General features: G+C 38.6%; 1 protein-coding gene across 1 annotated transcript in view; it reads right to left on the bottom strand.

Annotated features, from left to right (window-relative positions):
- Nucleotides 1–590: 590 nt before the first annotated feature.
- The window catches only part of marchf11 (membrane-associated ring finger (C3HC4) 11), a 28,242-nt gene continuing 6,035 nt past the window's right edge, over nt 591–22,797 (bottom strand). The window contains exons 2-4 of the mRNA XM_084913724.1: nt 16,226–16,381; nt 6,565–6,757; nt 591–3,777 (exon numbers count right to left, since the gene is read on the bottom strand). Of these exons, the coding sequence (XP_084769850.1) occupies nt 3,455–3,777; nt 6,565–6,757; nt 16,226–16,381 (672 nt within the window). The 3' untranslated portion in view covers nt 591–3,454. The remainder of the gene's footprint in view (nt 3,778–6,564; nt 6,758–16,225; nt 16,382–22,797) is intronic.

Below are 22,797 nucleotides of genomic sequence, written 5' to 3'. Positions count from 1 at the left end.
TATATATCTATATAGATAGAGAGATAAGATCAGTATTAAACACATACCTAACTAGAGCAATCTGGAACAGCGCTTTTGTTGCAGAAGTCAGTTAGTTGTGGTCATAGTTCTTCAGCATGTAGCTCGCACTGCAGAAGCATAAATGGAGTAACATTTTTTTACGTGACAGGTAATTTAAAATGCAACATTTCTAACAGCTCAATATCAGCTAACACACAAAATGTTTGTGTAGTTTGTTACACAGCTAATTTTGCTAACTGTGGTAAAGTTTACAGCAATGCACTAAGTTGGAGTGGGGCAGAGCAGCTGTGCTGTTCATGGTCAATGTTACGTCACTGCTTTTTAGTTTTAGTTTGACTTCAAGTACATTTCTGAGCTTGTACTTTTTCACTTTTACTTGAGTAAAGACTGCTATTATTTCAACACCAGTATCTGTACTTAAGTGAAGAATGTCTGATATTTCGCCACCTAGGTTTATTGATGTTACACTGTCTGATCAGTGTTCCCAAGGATGATTGCACATCTGTCCACACAATAATGTCACCAGCCCAGCTGTCATAAATAACATTTCTGTAACAATATGCAGTAGTGTTCTTTGGTCTAGATGAGCAAAAATGATACCTTTGATCACTGGGGGTTTGACTTCATCTCTTGTAACGATGCCACACACATGGCATCCTGCAGCAGATACTCAAAACCAATATCACGTCAGGCAAATAACTCGCACAGCTTTGTATCTATAAATATTCTTTATACATTACATCCATGTTACAGTCAAAACAAATAGAAATACAGCCAACAGCAAAAGTCACATTCAAGTCATTTCTGTGCTGCGCATTGCAACGTCGACACCCAGCCTCCTAAGGCACCAAAAAAAGTAAATGACTCGTAGGTCAAGAACAGATTAGCCCATGGCCCAAACATCACAGGGCTCATGGAAGCTCAAAAGAATGGTTTACAGACAGGGAAAAACACAATTTCCAATAGCTATATTTATACTGGCACAAACCATCTGAGGATCAGTCCTTTGAGGCATACACTGCCATGCTGAACAGATGTCACTTTGCCAGCTTATACCAGCACTGGAAATGTTATGAATGACAATGAAATTTAAAAAAGGGGGAGCGGGGGGGGTCACGTTATGGCCCCATGTCATAATTTAAATTGTGTTTATGTACATTGGGTGTCTGCCCCTTCATCCCTATGTGGCACCTGGTGATTGGACGGGAGACTGATGGTAGCTTCTTTAAATTAGAGACTTATTAGACTGGCCTCTCTCCTCCTTCCTCCTAAGAATTGATAAGCATAGAAAGCCATTTCTAGAATGGATAGAGATCTAGTTATTTATGTCTAAAAATTATCTTAGACATTCCCTCCAGGAAGCATAGGTGTGGGAAGCATTTTTCTTTTTCTTTGGCCTCGTGCACACCCTGATATTGTCTACATTAATAGATAAATAAATCTCTTCTTTCTGGAGTGCAATTCTGCCGTGGCACTCTTCAGTCCTTTAGATTGGTGAAAAATGCTTCTTTTCACTTTTTATGCTACACCCATGATTCTTCGAGGACTGAGTGTAACATCATGCGGGCTCATCCAGGATTTGGACCTCTTATACCCAAAGCAAGAATCACATCCTTGACCAGCATTAAATATTTGCTGGATCATTTTTTTCAATATCATTTTGACATCAGGTTTTTGTGCTCATATGAAATGTGTCATAATTCCTGCATCCCTGTCTGTCAAATCCTTTTATCGGCATAAAACATAAAGCAGGACATCTGGTTGTACAGTTACAAAGCTCAGAGACCCTGCTTAAAATTAAAAGCTATACATCATTCCTAAGTACAGCTCTGAACCTAGAACACCTTTGTGTTAGCAGTCCTGCAATGACGCATTAACAACATAGCACTTTTAAATAATTTGTAATTCGTAATAACAGTACATTGTAACACTGATTTTCAGCAGCTGACAGTGTGTCCAAAAATAGCCGACCCAAGAAGAAGAAAAAGAAATAAAGAGAGGGTGATGCCCATATGGCTCCCATATTGGAAGACTTGCTTCTTGAAAAAAGTTCATAAAATTCACTTTGTCTTCAGTCTGATCAACGCCTATTAGTTGATAATTTGGTCTATCTCAGCAATTTTTCCTCAAATTTTGAAGAAATTTGAGAAAACTGAGAAAAATGGAGGACAAAAGAATAAGTTGCAGAAAAAATCTATATACAGTAGACGAACAGTATCTGAAAGCCAAAAACAGGGAGAAAAGGCTGAGGAATGAAAATTACGCAAGAACTGGACTGAAAGTCAGTGGCATCAGTTCTTTTTGAGTTTTAAATGTAAAATGTTTGTTTCAAATCATTCAATATTTACAAGGGCGTCTATAGCCGTCTGGAAATCATGGTGGAGGCTCTGTCATAATTTGGGGCTGAATTTCAGCCGGTGTTCTTGGGGATGTTTTCTAAATGTATAGAAGTCTACCATCAGATTTTAATTTACCATGAATGCCATCCACAAAGCTTCTGATCATTTTCAGACACACTGCCAACACTATCAGTCATGGACTGACCTCCCCAGAGCCTTGACTTCAACATTATTGAAGCAACGTTGAATCATCAGAGTAAATGGAACAAAAAGACAGCCAACATCCAAAGAAGAACTTTGAATGGCTTTTCCAGAAGTCTGGAGAACTACTGCTGAATGCTTATTAAAGAAATTACAAGAGGTAAGTAAGCTTGTCTAAGAAAGTTCTGGTTGTGTTGAAAAAGAAATGTCAAACCAATTATTGACTTTCAAGCTTGTTAGAATTGTAGAAAATATGTTTTGTTTTTGTTTTTTTGCCTTATATCCTGTATTTCCATCTATGTTTGCACTTATTTGAATAAATCGCTACACTTATTTCACATTTTCCTAACAAAACCTAATGAAATTAAAGGTGGCTGGAGACTATGACACCATACTGTCTATATGCCATATTAGAGCAGAGATATATGAGAGCGAGAGAGAGAGAGGATATTGGCTGTGTACAGTATTCCTCAACCTTGAACAGGCAACCCTGTGATCCTACACCATGTCTGATGTTGTGCCTTAGATTTGTAATCTGGATAATCCCATCACTTCCTTCAATTCCACATGACATGAGTGCCGCACAACAGTTTAAAAGGAAAACTACAAAAAAAAAGAAAAGATTTATGTGAGGGTGGCTCATGTCTCTGTCACAAAATAAACAGTGTTATATCTCAGAGTAAAAACAAAGGCACCAACACAAAAATGTGAGTTACTGAAGGTATTAGATTGGTTTGAGGACCAGCCCCAGACAGCACAAACAGTTCAAATAATTAAAAGTATTAAGTCACGGAAAAAATCTGCAAAAAAACAACTTTGCAGCACAGTTCAGACTGTAACTCCCAGATGTAACCCATCAGATGCTTCGTCTCTGCACAAATACTGCTTGGAGTTTATACCGATGTTACACGAATGACAACCTCTCCCGAATCACTGTCCTGGCTGAGGTTGTTTCGGGGTACCATTCTGTGGCAAAAGGGTGCCAAACAAAGGCAAGTCCATGGATGTGATCCCAGCTGGGTCGGGTGTAAGGGGCCGCTGGGCCCAAAAGTGGCCAAAGGCAACCAAAGTGTCCTGGGGGCCAGCGAAGAGTGACCAGTGCTCGTCTCCTCCATGTCCTTGGTCTTGTCATAGCTTTGAACATCCCAGTGGAGGTTCACTGCTCGCCAGCGCATAAACACGTTGTACACTGCTGCCCCCTCGTGGATGATCAAGCCTGTTATGGTGACAACAATTGACACGTTTATAGGAATTTTGATTTTAGACAGTTTGTCATGACCAACTTTCAGGAAATCTTTACTGTAAGGTTTTCTAAGTGCTTAAGTTGAAGGCAACTTGATTTCTTTTTCAAGTTGTTGAAGACATTTCACCTCTCATCTGAAAGCTCTAGCAGCTGATGGGAAGTCCCACATATTTAAACTGTAGTGGTGTTGGTGCCTTGCTGACTGTCCTGAGTGCTGTCGATCTACCTGGTAATCATGTGAGCCATTATGGTCACGTGAGCCAAGGTGCGAATTCATAAATGTCTTCACCAACTTAAAAAGTAGTCCAGTTGCCTTCAACTTGAGCACATAGAACTACCACGACCTGGATGACTGTTAACCTGCACAGACAGATATAAAATATTTTGCAAGTATTTTGTCTTTTTGTTTCCTCTTACATATTTCATCTTTCCTCACTTTAAAGTTGCCCTTCTCTCCTTCTCTTCCAACAACATCTATAAACTATTTGCTGAGAAAGCTGTTTTATTTTTTGTGTGTGGATCTCGAGTAACACCAAAGCCTTTGTTGATTTTAAAGGCCGAACGTGGCTTTTTATATGCATGTTAGAGGAAATCTGAAGGGAAATGCATTTTCTGTATGCTCCACTGACAAAAAAAAACAGTGGAGTGGTAGATGAGTGACAAATTTAGGGATACCCTGCCTCCCTAAATTGGAAAAATACATAAAAACCTTTTTAGTGTTTGTACTGTCTGCTCAGAAGGTGGTATTTTATGTTGTTGTTTTTTCTAGTGATTTATTGTGTAACCCAACCTAAGGTGGCTGTGACATTTCTTGACAACAGCGAGCGGTTGTCAAGAAATCAGTGTTGGAAAGGTTCAGTCTGCTAACATGGCTACAACAAAAGACTGAAGAGAAATACTCCCTTGGATATGCTCAGTACTATTATGGGATAGCATGAAACTGACTGTGGATGAATCAAAAACACAGTAGTGCATTATTTTCTTGGCACCATAAATTATAAAAAGGTCCACCATTATTCTGAGAGATGAACTTTTAGAGTGCTAATCTTAGAAACCTTTCATATTTGTGAAACTAATTTGTAGCACTGACTGCTAAAAAGATCATTTACAGTCATTTATGTCCTGCAAACAAGGGCGGAGCATCGACATTATCTCACCAGTCAAAACTGACACAAGTACGATGGCAAAAAACTGCATCGTATATAAACACATGATGACACAGTTTCAACGTACAACAGACCAAGAACGATCATTTAAACAACCCGTTCATGTGTCTGTGTTAGTTCTCTGTCATCCAGATCACCGTAGTCTTAAGGGCTTGAAAAAAGGAGACAACTGGACTGAACTGGTAACTGAAGAAGGCTCTTGGATGACTCCATTAAGCTACTGGGAAACTTCAACAGCCTGCCTGATCTGAACCTAAGCGGTCTTCTATTGTTGGACTTCTCTGCCAACCACCGATTGTCCATGACACACACCAGTGTTGAGTGACCAATTTTATAATCATATTATCAGACGTGCGGGCATATACGCTCATGTATACGTACTGACACTCATTCAGCACAGTGACTCATGGTCTCCACAGCAAGACAATGTAATTTTGAATCTCTTAGCGATTAAATGGCTTTCATGTCTTCCTGTTCTCACAAGCCTAAATGTTTTATTTCTTTCATTTTGTTTTTGTTTATGAAATGCTAATATAAAATAATTATTGAATAAAAACTTTATTTGTACTAAAGAAGTCCAAGAAAGCCAGACACCAAGTCCCTGCGCAACTTTTCATTTTCTAATTACTTTTCAGTACATGAAAAATTATTAAAGTTTTGGTACCACGATGCAATAAATAAGCAAACTAGAGATCTGCAGTGTGCAAGCTGTTTTTTTTTTTTCCCACGTATTGACTCGTATTTCAACACAGCACCTGTCCCATTTTCTAGTGTGGATGTGCATGTGTTATATCCTACCTTTATTAGTCCCACAAGGGGAAATTTCATATTATATCCTATTTTAGGAATTACTTTTCAACCAATTTAGATGTTGAGAAAAATATTATTTATAATCCTATTTGACAGAAAATCTTTAAGATGGCAAAGAAATATTTGCTAAAATACTGAACTGATCACTAAACTGTGGTTCCAAGGCTGTTCATACTTTAGTCGATAACCTCAAAGCACAATGCAGTATTTTTTTGCCCTGAGATCATACACTGTCCGTGAAGTGTAAAGTGGATCTTGGAGTCTTAGGAAGGATTTATGGTCTGTCCAACGTGTATATTGGATGGTTGGATAACAAAAACCCAGCAGCTCTGACTCATAGGGGGAATCATTTCTCAGACTTTCCACACTCACTTCACGTTGTGATCGTCCAGCTTTGGAGAGGTGAGAGGAGACCTGAGCACTGAGTACTGACTGTACTTTCTAGCTCTGTTGCCCTCAGCCAACCACCCCCTCACTCTGTCCTCAGAACAGCTAAACACGTTTAAGAGCATATCTAAGGAATGAGTTTATAAAGACACTGATTTTAAGCACTGGAATTTAGGCCTATGTTTAGGAATTTTTGTTATACAAGTACATTTGAGATCAAATGCTCTGCTTGAAACTAGAATTGTTGCCTTGTGGTGTCATGCTTTTGTCAAAAAGACAGATACATCCACATCTGAGTTTCAGGGAATTTCCTAAAAGTTACACATTGCCATGACAGAGAGTCAGCCACATCAACAAAGCACAGGTGTTTGGTGTGCAGCTGCATGCCCATTCTCACCTACACAGACCAGGTCCATGAAGCCATACATGCCGTAGCAGATCTGGAAGAGGACATCGCGACGCTGCCACTTGGCCTGAGGGCTGAGCGCCGACCAGAGCAGCCAGGAGATGCTGGCTACAAGGAAGAGAGAGCCCAGGAACACCGCAATGATCTGCACCTTCTCCACCAGGGTAATGGTGATGGACTGCCACTGCACAAAGAACAGAGGCAATACATTAAATACACACTTTGACTTTAAATAAAGACTTTGTTTATATTTTAGCAAGAGTTAAGATAAAGTAAGATCTTTATTTATCCCGTGGGAAATTCTTTTGTCATGACAACCTAATCAAAACAGTATTTTTGCTCCATGTCGGATCAATCTGCAGCACCACAAAATTCGGATGCCCGACCTGTGTTAATCAAATACATAAATAAAGGAGGGCCTTTCCACAGTATCATGTCAGTGTGACAAGGCAGTCCAAGTCCCATTTTTATGATTAAAAACAATGTTGGACTTATTAATGCATTATTGAATATATAATTATATCCATCCATCTGTTCATTCCATGCATCTGTCAATCAATCCGTCCATTTTCAGAAAGCAGCAGCCTAATCAGAGAAGCCCAGCCCTCCCTGTCCCACCTATCAATGATATTAATCTCTTGGTCACTGCTCAAAGTTCAGTGTGAGGGTGGGACTGGAGCTCAACCAGTAAACTGTAGTGAAGCGAGTTCTTCTCACTCATCTGTCTACACTACAACAAACTAGTACAGTGCATATCTAAATAATATTAAATAATATAATAAGTTGTTAATTGTGCTAAAATAATTTTTTATTATTATTATTATTATTTTTTTAGTTTGGGCAAAATGACTCCCCCTTAAATGTCTTACAGTGGTTTTGTCCACCTCTTACCATTCCCTAAAAGACATTGTTTTCTATATCTACCATACAACGAAGCATAAACAGTCTGGTTGTAAGCAGAACACATCGGTTTTTTTGTCACCTCATTTAAATAATCCTGGTAACAGGTACTAGACATAATTGTGCCCACTATCTTGTTTGGGAGGAAGGTGATTCGGATTTTTTTTTTTTATTTTCTTTAAAAAATGGAAATAACACAGTGGTCTCACTGAAAGCTGAGTTTTCAAGGTATGTTATGGTGATGAACACTCTGTAAAAACAAAAGAATCAATAGGAATACACGAATCATACACATTTCACTGCAGGTTGAGATGCGCTGAAGCGAAGTGCGTGTGTGTGTGTGTGTGTGTGTGTGTGTTGGTTTCAATGACTTGGTCTTTTAGAATACATTTAGTTGTATCTGTGTTAAGGATCACCTTGTTTTATCCCCCTTCTCAGTCTTCTGACCGTCCATTTCGCCAAGAAACGCGTCTAAAGTTTATTTATACATAAGCATGACGCCAGCAGGCATAAACCCTGTGGACACTGCAGCGAGGCAGAGAGATTATCCACTATGTGATTGGTGAACTCTGGCAGTTCTTTCAGCTCATATCCGGTTTCTATATTATTGCGGGTCAATACAACTATTCATACCACCAGAAAACTCCCCACAGTCCGCCACTGAGCGCAGGGATAATTACTACACTCGTTTTATTTGGCGATAACAGAGGCGGAATTGCACAAAACCACCCTGTGAGGACCAAAAAACACGATGAGAAACCATTATCCCCCTAAATTGTGCTTTTATATTAGAAAACACTATGTTTTAAGCAGCAGTAGCTGTGAACAGTTCACCAACAACGATTTGAAAACAGCACAGCAGTTTATGTTAGTTTATACAGCCTCGTGTGATTTTAAATGATGCCTAACAAAGAAATAGAATATTTTCATACAGCAGAAAAACGTGACGTCATGTTATGTTCGAAACGAGAAGCCACAAAACGGAGCCGCGAAAACACCTCGAACGATTTTAGGTTGTCTGGTTGTTGTACACAGAGTTTTTTCTTAGCCTTCCTTTTATTATACCACTGAAAGGAAGCGACAGAAGCGCGCAGAAAACCCTCCACCGAGATGGTAAACACTCAAACACTCCACTCACTAACTTGCTGCATGTAACTACTTTTATTAAGTATAACAAAGCAGCTTCGAATGATATCAGTGCAGTGAGGTGGGGAGGCTCACAAGACAGACCTGCTAAAAGTGACCTTAAATATGCATTATTATGCATCAGATTCAAACATGCATAACAGAATGCATCAGTGTCGCACTGTACTGTGCTACTTTGCAGTTTTTGCTTTAAATTTGTCATTTTGCATCATTTTAAATTTTAACTGCTTTCAAATCGGCTGCACGTTTTAAAATAGCTTGGTGTTCATGCATTGTCAGTATGGTAATAATGCACTGGGGTTTGATCTCAGAGGGCATTTTTACATAACTTGGGACTTTAGGACTGCACCCTGTGCATGCGCAATCTGGTCCAATCTTGGAAACTAAGCATTAGACTGATTTCACAGTTTTAAGCTCACATACACACGTGAGCCACAGTCCTGCTAATATAAAAATCTATGTATCAAAATAAAAATGGGCCTCTTTATTCACCCTAAAGTCAGTGCTGTGCTTAGAAGAAAATAAAACTGCACCAAAATAAACCTGCTTTTTTTTTTTTTTTTTTTTTACATGGTGCCACATTCCTGTTAATTAAAACATCTTTGCATACAAATAAGGTGTGTAGTCAGGTGACTTTAGCTTGTCTCATTGAAGAAAAATATAAAGTTTTTAACTCCATTCATTGCACCTGGATAATGGACATGACTAAAACTCGTTGCAAAGGACTCCGAAAAAATTCATGGATGTTTAACATTCCAATATTGTACACCGATTGTGTGTGCTAATGGAAAACTAAAGTGAAGTTTGAAGGGTTGCAGTTTTAAAACACTAGAATAAAGGTGGTGCACAAAAGCAAATGTAAAAGTGACTTCCACAGAGCCATTTAACAGTAGAAGGAGGGCTGGGGGTGGTCCAGAACTGCACAGAGAGGCAACACATGCCTAATACAAGAATAAAATACTCTGTAAAGTTACTCTGTAAAAAGCAAAATTCCTGCGTTTAAAAAATCTTGCTTAAGTAAAAACGTAAAAAATATTATCAGAGAAATAAAATAAGCCTGATTTTATTTATCCCAAAGGTTGGGAAACTACTGTCTTGATATTGTACAGATACAATTACAGATAATTACAGACACCAAAACATGAAAACCAATGTTGCTCAGTAAAGATAAAAAACATATGAAGTTAAAATCTAAATATAGTATAATAAGGAGTTTAAATCTAAACTGAATACAGGTGATTTGGTGGTAAAGGTTTTCTTTAAGTGTCCTTGTGGGAGTATAGGGAAAAAAATGATGTAAGAAGATTTAAAATAAGTTAAAAACTGCAGTAGATGTTGTTAGGCAGTCATCTTTGTAGCAACATTCTTGGTAGTATTTGTGATTTGTAATTTATGTTTCTTTGAAGACACAAAGTGGGATGAAAAGACTGTCACTGAGCTGGAGTAAACTCCTGAGCAGGATACGAAAAGTAAGGAAAACACAAGAGGCACAAAATGTAATTAATATGATGCAACTTCTGCTAAGTATATATATATATATATATATATATATATATATATATATATTGTATACATATGTAAACAAAAACCTGAGTGAAAGAGCCTGTCATCTCCTCTATCCAACAGGCTATAACCAACCTAACTAGAAGGACCTACACATGGCTGGATAAACACATTAACCAAAACAGGACGAGGAACTCTGACAGACGACAATACAAAGAAATGACCAAAGAGTTTAAGACTACCCTGAAAACATGCTACAAGAATGACAAAGTCTCCAAAAAGGAGATGAGGATGGCCAAGAAGCAGTGGAAGGAGGCCATGAAGAAAGTAAAAAAGGAGGACAAAAGGAGGGAAAAACTATGGAGCTCAATCAATAACAATAAGAAAACAGAAAATAGGAGAATGGAGAGGGAGATACCAGAAAGTACAGAATAAACTTTTGAATAAAAATACTTGGAAACAGAAGATTGTTGACAACGAGCAGATGACTGAAGCTGCACGGTGCTCATTTCAGAAGAAAAGACTTAAGGCGGACTTTGTGGACAGAAACTAAAGCTCTGCTGAGCCTCAGCTGTGTGTTTGTTCAGTCTGCCAGTGACTCAACTCCCATCTGGAGCGAACAGATATGAAAAGGCCTGAATGTTCTTCAGTGAGAGAAACGATCCAGAATGCAGATATTTTAAGCCTCAGGAGTCTCTGTCTGTTCGGGTTTTTGAAAGAAAGGACGACTGCAGGAATCCTGATGCTCCAAAATGACAGCAGTGACGTGAAGTGGCACCAGAAACGCACAGCAGGTTCATACTCAACGCTGCATCCATCTCAAGCTACCAAAAGCAGCCATCGCTGTCTCTGTTTTCATCAAAAAAAATTCTGTACTTGATTACTTTAAGAGAAGAGACATTTTCAAGTTTAGCTGAGCAAAACAAAAAGAGCAATAGAGGCAAAAATATCTCAGTTATAGATTTCTATAATTCAGAAAGATCACAGCTGTCACTGGATACTGGTTACACATCTTTTCTCTTTTTTTTTTTTTTTTTTTTTGTGTCCCGTTTGGATCTTTAGCCATCAGAATTGTTGTCTTAAGGCCAAGAAAGATGCCAAGCGGATTTATTTTACCAAGTGGATCATCATGGCCTTGCCATATTGGTCCATTTGATTGACCTTGGTTATAATTATGTATTTATTTTATTTTCGGTTGCTACAAACGGGACAGACATGACTGGGGGATAGGACAGGGAGAAAGAATGAAAGAAAGAGAGGGAGAGAAAGAAAACCAGAGGGGAGAAGAGACGGTGAGAAAGGGGGAAGAAAGAAAGAAAAACAAAGAAAAACAAACAAAACACCTGGATCACCTGTATGGAGAAAAAAAAACAGAAGAGAAAGCAAACAAAAAAAGAGCAAAATAATAAATACAGCACCATCACAATAAACTAGCTAGCAGTAGATAACAGTAGATACTAAATATTAAACGATATTGTGCAGCACGCAAGATAGACAGCGCACAATGTGCTTTGAGGCAGCAGCCAAGAAAGGTGTAGTCCGCGTCTGTGAACACCCGTGTGTACACCTACACATCTTTTCTCTAATGTCACACCATCCGTTTGTTAACCAAGCTTTCTCTTAACAACTTCTACTCTGAAACCTATAGGTTCTCTTTATTATTGATTCATAGTGGCTATGTGAGACTTTAGGAAATAACTTATTAACTATGAAAAAAGACGGCTTACTTAATCCTGTATTAGAAACAGGCCATGAAAATGCAGAGTGCTAAACTTTCTCTTAAAGCTAGCAATCTTGGTTAGCGAGTTGCATCCATACAGAGAATTAACTTCTTCTATAGTCTGTACCACGCAGCAAGATATGCTATTTATCAGATAGTGACACTGAAAATACTCCAAAAGGCACAAACACAGTTCAGAGGTTCAATTCAGCAACTCAAATAAGCAGAGATTAAGCCTACGAGATATCAATGGGCTACAGCCGCCCATATCAGCAGCACATCTGTCAATCAAAACAGCCACATTTCAACTATAGACCAAACTCTAAATGGGTTATTTAAAAAAATATCCTTGTACTGTTTTTATTAAAAAAGCACTGTTGCCGCACAGCAAGAAGGTCCTGAGTTCAATTCCACCATCAGGCCGGGGTCTTTCTGTGTGGAGTTTGCATGTTCTCCCCGTGTTTGCGTGGGTTCCGTCCGGGTACTCCGGCTTCCTCCCACCGTCCAAAGACATGCAGCTTGTGGGGATAGGTTAACTGATTAATCCAAATTGCCCATAGGTGTTAATGCAGGAGTGAATGTGAGCGCAAATGGTTGTCTGTCTCTGTGTTAGCCCTGTGACAGACTGGCGACCTGTCCAGGGTGTACCCCGCCTCTCGCCCTATGACAGCTGGGATAGGCTCCAGCGCCCCCCGCAACCCTGAAAAGGATAAGCGGAAGCGAATGGATGGATGGATGTTTCTATAAAAGGGAAAATCAAAAGCATTTTTGCACCATGCTGTGTTCAGTTCTGCTGTAAATTTTGACATTTTTATGTCAGCTCATCAAATATATGCTGACATGTTTCAGTCTAAGAACTAAAGTGGTAAAGCAACTGCTTATTACAGCCATCACTAGTGCTCAAGTCTTTCAAATTTCTAGCAATGTAACTGGAGTAAATCTTTTTGAGGGCTACTATTTCAACTGGATACTGAGATTCAACTAAAGCTAGAAATGTTAATTATGTGCGTCTGTCTGGTGAGGCTACATTACTTATTATTGACTTCAGCGACTACATCATTGTCATATTTAAACCCTCCATCCAATTTTTTAACTGCTTAATCATGGCAGGCCCGAGACAGATTACACCAGATCAAACCCAGGGTACACCCTTCAAACCAAATGCCTTTTTGCTGTAACAGGTACTCCAGTTCTTTTATATTTCTTTGTTTAAGAATACCGACATTATATGTTTGCATTGACCTTCTCTGTTATTTCAGCCCTGACTGCAGCATTGTGTATTTCCAGCTATGGATCTGATGTGTCATTGTGGTTGAAGCTGTGTAACTGCTGCTAAAAAACCCCCTCTAGTTTATAATCTAAAGTTTTTGCAAAACAACTCTGCATCTGAAGGGTTAAATCCTACTTTGAAAAAGGTCAAGATTCATCCACTTATTTCTACTTTCTGTGCACAATGAGTCACTGAACTGCAATTAGAGGCACTTATTTAAACGTCAGTAAGGAGAAAAGTGTGCATCATCATCATCATAGGATAAGTGCACTTCCACATTTGGGTTCTGAGTATGACTTTAAGCCAACATTTTACAAGAGCAGCTCTAACAGACGCAGGTGGGTTTATCTGTTGTCAGCTTGCCAGTGAAATGGCTTTTTACCAGTTTGGCTCCGTGAGGCTGTTTTTACTCCAACTGAGAAGCTGTGAATATTTCTGAGCATAAATCCAACTGATGGGTCGATAACATCAGTGACTGTAAAAACAATTTCTAGTTAATGCCCCCATAATAATTTAGAGAGCACGCTTAGTGGGGGCAAATTATAACCTCGACGGTAGTAAAAAGCAGTTAAAAAAAGGCGGACAGGAAACAAATGGCTGCAGTTTGTTGGCATGTGTCATTTTTAGCCTCTTAAAACTACAAATCTGCAGAGAGCATTTTGTTTTGGAAAAAAGAGAACTCGCTTTTTCAATCATATCCATGTGCACTGAATGGGCAGTTACCAAAAAAATCATCAGTTACTCCATAATGTGACTGTTTGGTATAATCATGCAGAGCAGCAAAGGACTGCTGAAGGTCTCCAAAACAGCTGCTGTTTTCAACGTTAATGGGGTAAAAAGAAAAAAAACATGACAGGATCTTTTAGCTCAAAATTGTATATTAAAAATAACAGTCATCGAAATGACCCTGAAACATCTGTTTTTTTGATGTACTCTGTCCTTTCCACACAGTTTGCAAGTATGAAGACTGAAGAATCTCATTTAGAAATTAGTGAAGTGGAATGACCTTATTAGACAGTTAAAATAAATCAGAAACCACCTTTTATGTGGTTTTTACCTCTGCCACAGAAAACCATGAAAAACCAATGTGAAATATTCTATTTGTTCAGTTCATGAATAGGATTTGGCCATATTTTTTTAACAGGACATTAAGAATTACTTTGAAACTCATAAGGAAGTATACTTTGTGCATAAAGCACATATGTTGTCAAGAGTCTCCAGGGGAAAGAATATGGAGTTTAGAAAAACTAACAACCTTTGTATTTTGACCCGTATCATGTTCTTTTTCTTACCCTAACCTAACAGTTTTATTAACATGAGGCCGGGCGTTGTCGAACAACAGAAAGAACCCAGGACTCACTGCACCCGCATGAGGTCTGACAGTGGGTCTAAGGTTTTCATGGCAGTCAGGTTGCTGTTTGAGCATAACATTGTCCATGGCTTCTCCAGATCCTTTTTATGTCTGTCACATATGCTCACACTGAACCTGCTTTCATCTGTAAAAAGCACAGGGATTTACCAACTCTAGTATTCAATTGGCATTCGCAAATGCCTACCTGCGCAACCTCTACAGGGCCCAGGCATTGCCAGTTGACTCAAGGCACTTTAAATTGTAAGGTGAAGACTCTACAGGGGTCTCGAACTCAAGTCCTCAAGGGCCGCTGTCCTGAAACTTTTCCATATGTCCTTGCTGCAACACACCTGAAGACGATTTGTAGGTTATTAGCAAGACTATAGAACTTGAATGCATGCTGAGGTGGCAACAGGGACACATGGAAAAGTTTCAGGACACTGGACCTCAAGGACTGGAATTCGAGACCTTTCCTCACCAATAATATAAAGAAAACAGAGAAAACCCCCAAAATCATATGATTTCGCTTTGAGCAAGCTATTAAGTAGTGACACTGACCTAGCCAAATGCTAAAACTAGTGAAACCATCAGAAAAGATGAGGAGGGACAAAGCGTCAGTGGCCTCCACCTGTTAAACCAGTCTTGCTTTGGTGGTTGTGTCATTGTTGCCCCTGTTTTTAATTTAACATCAAAGCAGCTGAAACTGATTAACAACCCTTAACTGACCAGATCAGACAAGATTGTTTTGTTTTTGTTTTTTTGAGCAGTGTACGCAAGTGGTCTGATAAAAAAAATGAATTCAGGAAAACCAAAATAATTGGTGGAAGTACTTGACCAAGAATGAAAAAAAGGAAAATTCATATAATGAAACAGCACTCTGCTCTCCTACGCTACTAGCTTATCCCAGCCTACACTAAGCATAGAGCAGGGTACCATGGAAAAGTTGGCAGGGCAAACACAGAGAAACAGACAACCATTTATACTTATATTCACACCTCAGGCCAAAAAAAGAATAACCAATTAACATGTATGTCTTTGGACTGAGGGAAGAAACTACTTGGAGAGAACACACAGGCACAGGGAGAACATGCAAACGCCACACCCTCCAGCAGGTTTAAACCCAGGCTTGCTGTAAGCAAGTCCTAAGCACTGCCCCACTGAACAGCCCTTTCACAAATACATATCAAATTTATTTAAAATGTCACAACACAAAATTTATGCAGTCAGAGTGTAATTATTTATTTATGTGGTCAGCTAACATATTCCATATCTCCATTGTATATAATGACTGCCACTTTTCCTGAACCTTAACTAAGCAGTTTTAGTTGTACAAATCTACCCAAACCTTAATCATAGAGGTAGAAGTTTAGAAAAGGCAAACAGCAGAGAAAAAAAAATCTATTTTGTCATTCCATTTGGAGGACTTTGTATTATTTTTCATAACAAGTAACTGACTCACAAACAGTTAGTGCCTTGCCTAAAAGCCTCTTAAACCCCTTTTGAGTTGTGTGTGTTAAATTTAAAAGTTTTAAAGACACTAGACAACAAAACCAAACAAAAGCCTAGAAAAATAACTCAACTTCATTTAATCTGTTTGTTAAATAATCCATGGTTGGACCTTTCATGGCTTTAATTATGCATTTCTCTATTGAGTTATTTTAAAAGTTGTTACTGCTATCATAATAAAGAGAGAACAGTTAAGTCTGAAAGTGAGGCAACCTTCAGCAGAGGGTAAATACTCTGCATTTCAGCAGTATTATACCTGCCATGGTCTCTTCAGATTGATGGCGATCACCTGGAAACGGTAGCAGCACAGCTCGCAGGTCCAGCAGCCCCGTTCGCTGATCCACTTCAGCAGGCACTGCTGGTGGGTATACCGCACTGAGCCGTCACACCTGCATGGGTTCAACAAGTCCCCCTGGAGACCAGAGAGAGGGCAAAGGTCAAACGTAAACAGAGATAAATTTTAGGGGAGGGAACAAACTGACACAAATACAGTTTATACCAGAGCTGTCAAATTCATTTTACATCGAGGGCCACGCACAACACGCAAGGCCCCCGGACCTTATGTTTGACACCACTGGTTTATATGTTAAATGATTGAGGATGGATTAAAAATCATTCCAATCATGTCAAGGAGATAGTTTCAAGCTACAGCTGGATAAGCTAAACTAACTACTAAATAGCTAGACTATCTTCATGACGGCTGATGCAGAGATGATTTCTGTTTAGTCTAGCCTCAATTGTTCATCTCTAAATTTTTCATCAATAATACTCACAGTGAAAGAAAAAAGCAACTGAGATTTAGTGCAAGTTCCAGGAGCAACTGTTTATTTACTGTCACTTCCATGCCATGGGCAGCTTGAGGTCCTTTGTCACTTTTTTGAGTTTTATCACCCGTCTCCAAGGTAAATGGGGAAGCGTCTGAAGAAGTTAAAGGTCTGATTAAACTTAAATACCATTTGTAGGCATTTCAGTCTAAAGCAGCTTAGACCGAGTGCAAATTCTAGGAGCAACTGCTGATACCTGTGCTAAAATACTACAGTTTTTGCTGGAGCATTGACTTTAAATGCTATATCCAAAGTTTCATCCTACCAAGCTATAAAGTATGATAAAACTTTGAGACCTTTTTCATTACTTGTGCAGTACTCACTGGTGCACCAGGCACACACAATTTTTGTGATTTCGTCCTGTTTATTAGGACTTTACATCCTCAAACCTCTGCTTAGATATCTGTTATTGCACGGCATCTTTAGGCATGTTAGCATCAGCAAAAACAAATGTGAGGATCAGTGCATAAACTCTAATACACCTCTTCTTTGTAGTTGTGTGACATCACCTTTAATTTTCTTGGTTAGTTATGCAAGAGTAATGAAACATTTTCAATCTCTGAAATATCATTCTGTGACATCACTGGTAAGAGATGCCACATGATGGCATAACATCATTCCCTGTTGCCTATTTGAGGTTGAGGCAAGAGGCCCACAGCCTACTGACTGCCTAGCAACAGGTAAAAATCCCCAAATTTGAACACGCTTCTGTATCCGACCTCAAATCTAACACAAATCTAATTACTCACCAGCAGGGGCCAACTCCTGTGATTGCAAAAACAAGTCATATCTGTTCCACTGACATCCCAAGGACTCACTGACCACTGAGAGATTTCAAAGACAGTCCAAAAGATCAGTGTATCTGATGTCATCCAAAAGTTGGCAATGATTGATGATTGGATCGTTGGCTGCACCAATGACGGCATGCTCATTAGCTAACAACTTGTGCCTTTTCAGCAAACCCTGGAAAATCTTCCTTTCTGATTCGAGTAATGACCATAATTTACTTTTACTAAAAAATATACCATTATGTTTCATTTATATGATTCAAAAACGATGACTGAGCCAATAATGCAACAGGAAAATGTTTACTGAGATCGCAGCCAAAGAGCTATTGTTTGATAGACTTTTATTCATCTGGATAAAAGTTGTATAGCCCATGGAGTCTTCTCTGTTGGCAATTAAAAAAGGTTTAAGGCAAACTGGTTTTAGTATTCAAACCTGGAAGCTATGTTCATATACAAAGTGACTTTATCCATTAGTCTGTGGTTGCAGATAATGAAACTGATAGAGCACTTTTCTCTCCTTCTTTGTACAAGGTTCACGATATGAACTTGTGTTTCACAATCACTCTGCAAACCCTGCACATGGTAATGCAAAAGCAGCAAACAAAACCTGGAGCTATACTTGCTACTTGACATTCATATCTTGTCTCATGTTCTTATCATTTTGGCTACTCTCTGTAGTACCAGTGATAAATTAAACCTCAGACTCTTTTCAGGAACGGAGAGAAACTATCTGCTTTCGGTTCAATATTGGAGCTGTCTATCCAATATTAATCTTCTATCCATTTCATGGTCCATGTGTCATCTTTCCTATCATCCAAAAATTCTTGTTTTCAGGCCTCAGTTTGGCCTTTTATCCCAACAGGTCATACATCAAAGAAAACACACGGCTTGTTCACCAGAGGCCCTTACCAGCATCGCTCAGATCAATGACCATTTCTCAAAGCTACAACACTTACGGATATTAACGGTGGGATGCAGCCTGACATTAATCATTACAGCCGCATCTATTTGTTCCGATGGGTTCTTTTCTTTTTTCTTCCTCCAGGCATTCCTCAAGCAGCCATTACTGCAGCTTTGACCTGCTGGCTGGGCTGTGAGTGGCATATTAATAGTATATTAAGGTCAGTGGTCAGAGAGCTCATTTTTCATCATGTCATATTAACCTTGTGGGTTTAAAAGGACCTCGGAGGCTTTCGCTTGAATGAACTGATGCAGGTCAGCTATGCACTGAAGCAGAGATTGATAAAGCCAACTTCAAGGATAATTTGAATAAGTCAGAGAATTCTCTAAAGGGGCTCTCTGAAAACAGTGCACTTATTTTAGTAACACAAGGTCGTTCCATTGAGAAGTACACAAGGTCAGAAAATAATGTAAACTATTTGTGTATTTCTTTTCCAGCTGAACATTAAAGAAACATCTATAAAGAGAAGATCGTTAATGATGAGCATTGATAACATTTGATTGATTTTCCTTATCATTCCCTTCTTCCTTATTAATTCCTGATCAAGTTTCTCTGTGGGAAACTTGCACAGGTGTTCAGCATCAGTGTTGCGATTGATCAACAACTCACATATTAGTGAATCTGAACTGACTGAAGAAATAGAGCAGAAAAAGGGACTCAGTTTATGAAAAGCTCCATGGTCATGAATATGGGTGTCTGGGTCAGCCGATACTGGGCTTGGTGACTAATAATGGCATATTGATAAGCAATCAATTCACCTGTGTTCTAATCTCGGGGAATGCCAGTGTCACAGCAGTCCACACTGTGCCTTAATGCACTGGCAATAACAATATTGCAGGGTCTGACATAACCAATGGTTTGGCACCAGTAAAAAAATGATGTTAGGCGAGTTGATCAGCCAGCTGCTGTTCGGGATTATTTTTCCACCAACTGAAATTAACCTTCACTTAATAGTATTTTCACAGAAAAGTACAATTAAAATCTTTCATCAAGCCACCTATTCATGTCGTTTAAACATGAAAAAGTAACCTTGAGGTGCTCCCGTCCTCTTTGTTCTGCAGAACAGTAGCACAACTGAATTAATAAGATGTTAAAATGTCTATACGCAGATTAAATGCATTATTAGGTTTTTTAAATCATTTGGCAGCATTTGTTGGAGGCTGGCATTAACCACCCCATCGCTCTCTAGAATTAACACCTTTATGTTATGCTGAGTTTGAAGTTGTGTAGTAGTAGTGATCTTTGTGTTTTTCTTTTGTTTCCACTTTCTGAATAATTTCCCCTTTATACTTTAATTTTCATTTTGGGTCAAGGATCAAAAACTACATGGTTGGGTTCCGGACCAAATGTTGCTTTGTGTTAAAATAGCCTCGTTCACATTGATAAATGATGAGTTGGGACTGACAGCCCTATTTCACCGATGCCATAACCACAACGCCCAAGGACACTTTGTAGTGCACACTAGCAGCTTTGACAAAACGGCACTGTTTATTGTATGATAAAAATTGCAGTACAAATTTTCTGTCTGCAGACACAGAGAGAGGAAGTAAACAAGCAGGAAAAATATCAGTACTGGGATCTGATACTGGTTAAATTTGTGTTTGCTTTGCATTCAGAAATAAAATTTCACTGGTGCACAATAAACTTACACTTCATTGTTTTACAATGCACAACAAATGAGAATCACGACAGTATTGATAAGAGGAACTGACAAGCTCACACTTACCCCACAGCAGATTTGGAAGTATATGATCAAGTTTAAAAATCACGTCTCATATTTTGACTTTATCAAATAGCAGTCCATTTCAACAAACTATTACCACTGACCATGAAAACTGATTCATTGGAAATGGAGTGTGACAAAATTTGAAAATAAAAGTATATTGATTACAGTGTTGACTTTTACTTGCTGTGTGAGTACGAAACTTACACAGAAAATGCAAAGAAAGAGTCACTTAGTGTCAGCAATCAATATAAGCATATAATAATAAATTATAATAAAATATATAAAATAATGTAATAATGCATCAACATCTTGCTTAGCCTGCTGACTACCAGCTGCAAAATCAATTAAATCTCAGGGAGCTGGTTTAGCTTAGCGGATTCAAGATCATTTTAAATGACCTGGAAGCTGCTTCTGCAGACTTACTGCTTCCTCTGTTGGACCTGAGCTAGGTTCACTTATTCTCATATTTCACATTTTCTTAGTTTTGAAGTTTATCATTTTGTGATATCTCTTTGTTGCACACATTTGTGTGCACTGCTGTTTGTTTATTTTTGTGTATGTATTATAATTGAATGTAACTGAGCTGACAGAGCTACCTATTTTGACCTGGACACCGACAACATCTCAAGAGTCTGACTTTCCAGGATAAATAACAATAAATTGTATATGAGATTTTAAATAAAATGCTCCGCATAATCGGTAATCCATAAAGGACTCGTATATTTTGCTTTTGTGTGCACCTCTGTCAATTATTATTACCATGGGGAGGATAACAGCGAGAGAAAAATTGAGCAGTCACAAATGAAACTATATGAAAAATAAAGCCCACACAGCAGCACGGGGTGTTCAATCACAAAAAACGATTTAATGTCAAAGTCATCATTAAGGCCTTTGGGGGCTGAAGTGCTCAGTGTGTATATACAGCAGAGTTCAAGTTTTAGGAGCAAAGAGTTTATATCTCCCTCTCTGGGTGGATGTTTTATTGCCTCAATACCCACATATCTGAAAGAGGAAGTGTTGCACTTTGTCTAAGTGTACATCCACAGCACTAGATGTCTGTGATAGTGCTGCAGTGTTCAACTGTACAAACTAGTGTGTATTAATCCACACTGAGGTGTGTATACAATGTAAAACTTGCTTAATGTTGTATTTTTTCCCAATGAGTTGGTGGTTAAATGAGTCATAATAGTTGGCAATGAGCACCTGGGTAATTTCCAGATGAGGAAATGTCAGGGTGATGCAGGGGAAGGTCTGCTCAGCTGAGAGGGCCCTTACAGCGCATTTGAGTGGGCTGAGAAAAACAATTGTTAAGAACTAGATCTGTTTCACAAATAATGCCGGGCTTCTTTGATTATACTCTTCACAGCCTCAAATGCCAGTAAATATTGCGTGGCATAAACAATTCCTTGTTCTCCTTCTTTAGATTTGTAATGATAAGGTATTCAGCTTGAGATATGTTTAAAAAACATGAGGCTTTTTTAATCAGAGCCTCTTTGAATCCTCTCTGTCTGAGGCTTTTTTAAAGCATCTTAGCTTTGGTGTGAAAGACCTCATTACAGATGTAGATCTTGTAATTCTGCTCTGAACCGAGAAACAGGAAGATTTTTCTTAAGAGACATTGGATTATATTATTAAAACTTTAATCTATATAAGCTTGGGGAATAAATAAGTTTTTAGCTGGATGAGTGGATTTACCTGATGAGTGAAGATATTTTTGCTATCATGGCCGCTCCTAAGATCTAAAAAAATCATGTCTGTGTGGTATAGTCTTGCTATTAAATGGTCCTCGAGTTATGATTAATTTGTCAAAAAAACAAAAACAAACAAACAACAAAATCCAACTTCATGGCAAATGTTCACTCTAACCCTTCAACCATATCGCAAGCTCTGCATTAGACAATGTATTTCTTATGTAGCTGGACCTTGTGTTAGTAGCTAAACATTTAGAGTAAACCTTGAAGGGGGCTATTTTTTTTCTTACTCTCTGCCATATTCATACTGTTACAATGGTGGGTGCTAATATTAAAAAAAAACCTGTCCAAAAGTTTGAATAAGGAAGTAAGCACATCAGTGCAAATACACCCCCCAAAGTCAAAAGCTCAAAACAAAAGCTCTAAACACCGTTTTTTCACCTTTGCTGATGTCAGTGAGAGCAGATATGCCTAATGAAGGTAATCTATAGCACTGCTTTGATTGTCTGAGTGAGACCCAGTATAAAACAAATAAAAAGCCACTCTAGTACATTCCAAGAATACACTTTTGGAGTTGGGAATGAACACAATATGCTTCACATTAGAAAATCGTTATTTAAACCATGATAAGAAAAACAGCAATGTTCTCATGTCATTCATGGTACTCTTATAGCTTTTTAGTGCGGCTTTTAAGAAACACTTTCATAATCAAATGGTGTTTACAGTGCAGATGAAAGCTCCAAATAAATAAGTTCATGTCACTGACAATGCCACCTCAAGGCCTGTGTATACACTTGTTGTGCAGACAGGCAAATGCAAATGTAACATTTAAAATAAA

Source organism: Perissodus microlepis, chromosome 18, assembly GCF_051167445.1.
Source record: "Perissodus microlepis isolate ML-2025 ecotype Zambia chromosome 18, ASM5116744v1, whole genome shotgun sequence".
Lineage (NCBI taxonomy): Eukaryota > Metazoa > Chordata > Actinopteri > Cichliformes > Cichlidae > Perissodus > Perissodus microlepis.
This window is presented reverse-complemented; position numbering and strand designations above follow the sequence as displayed.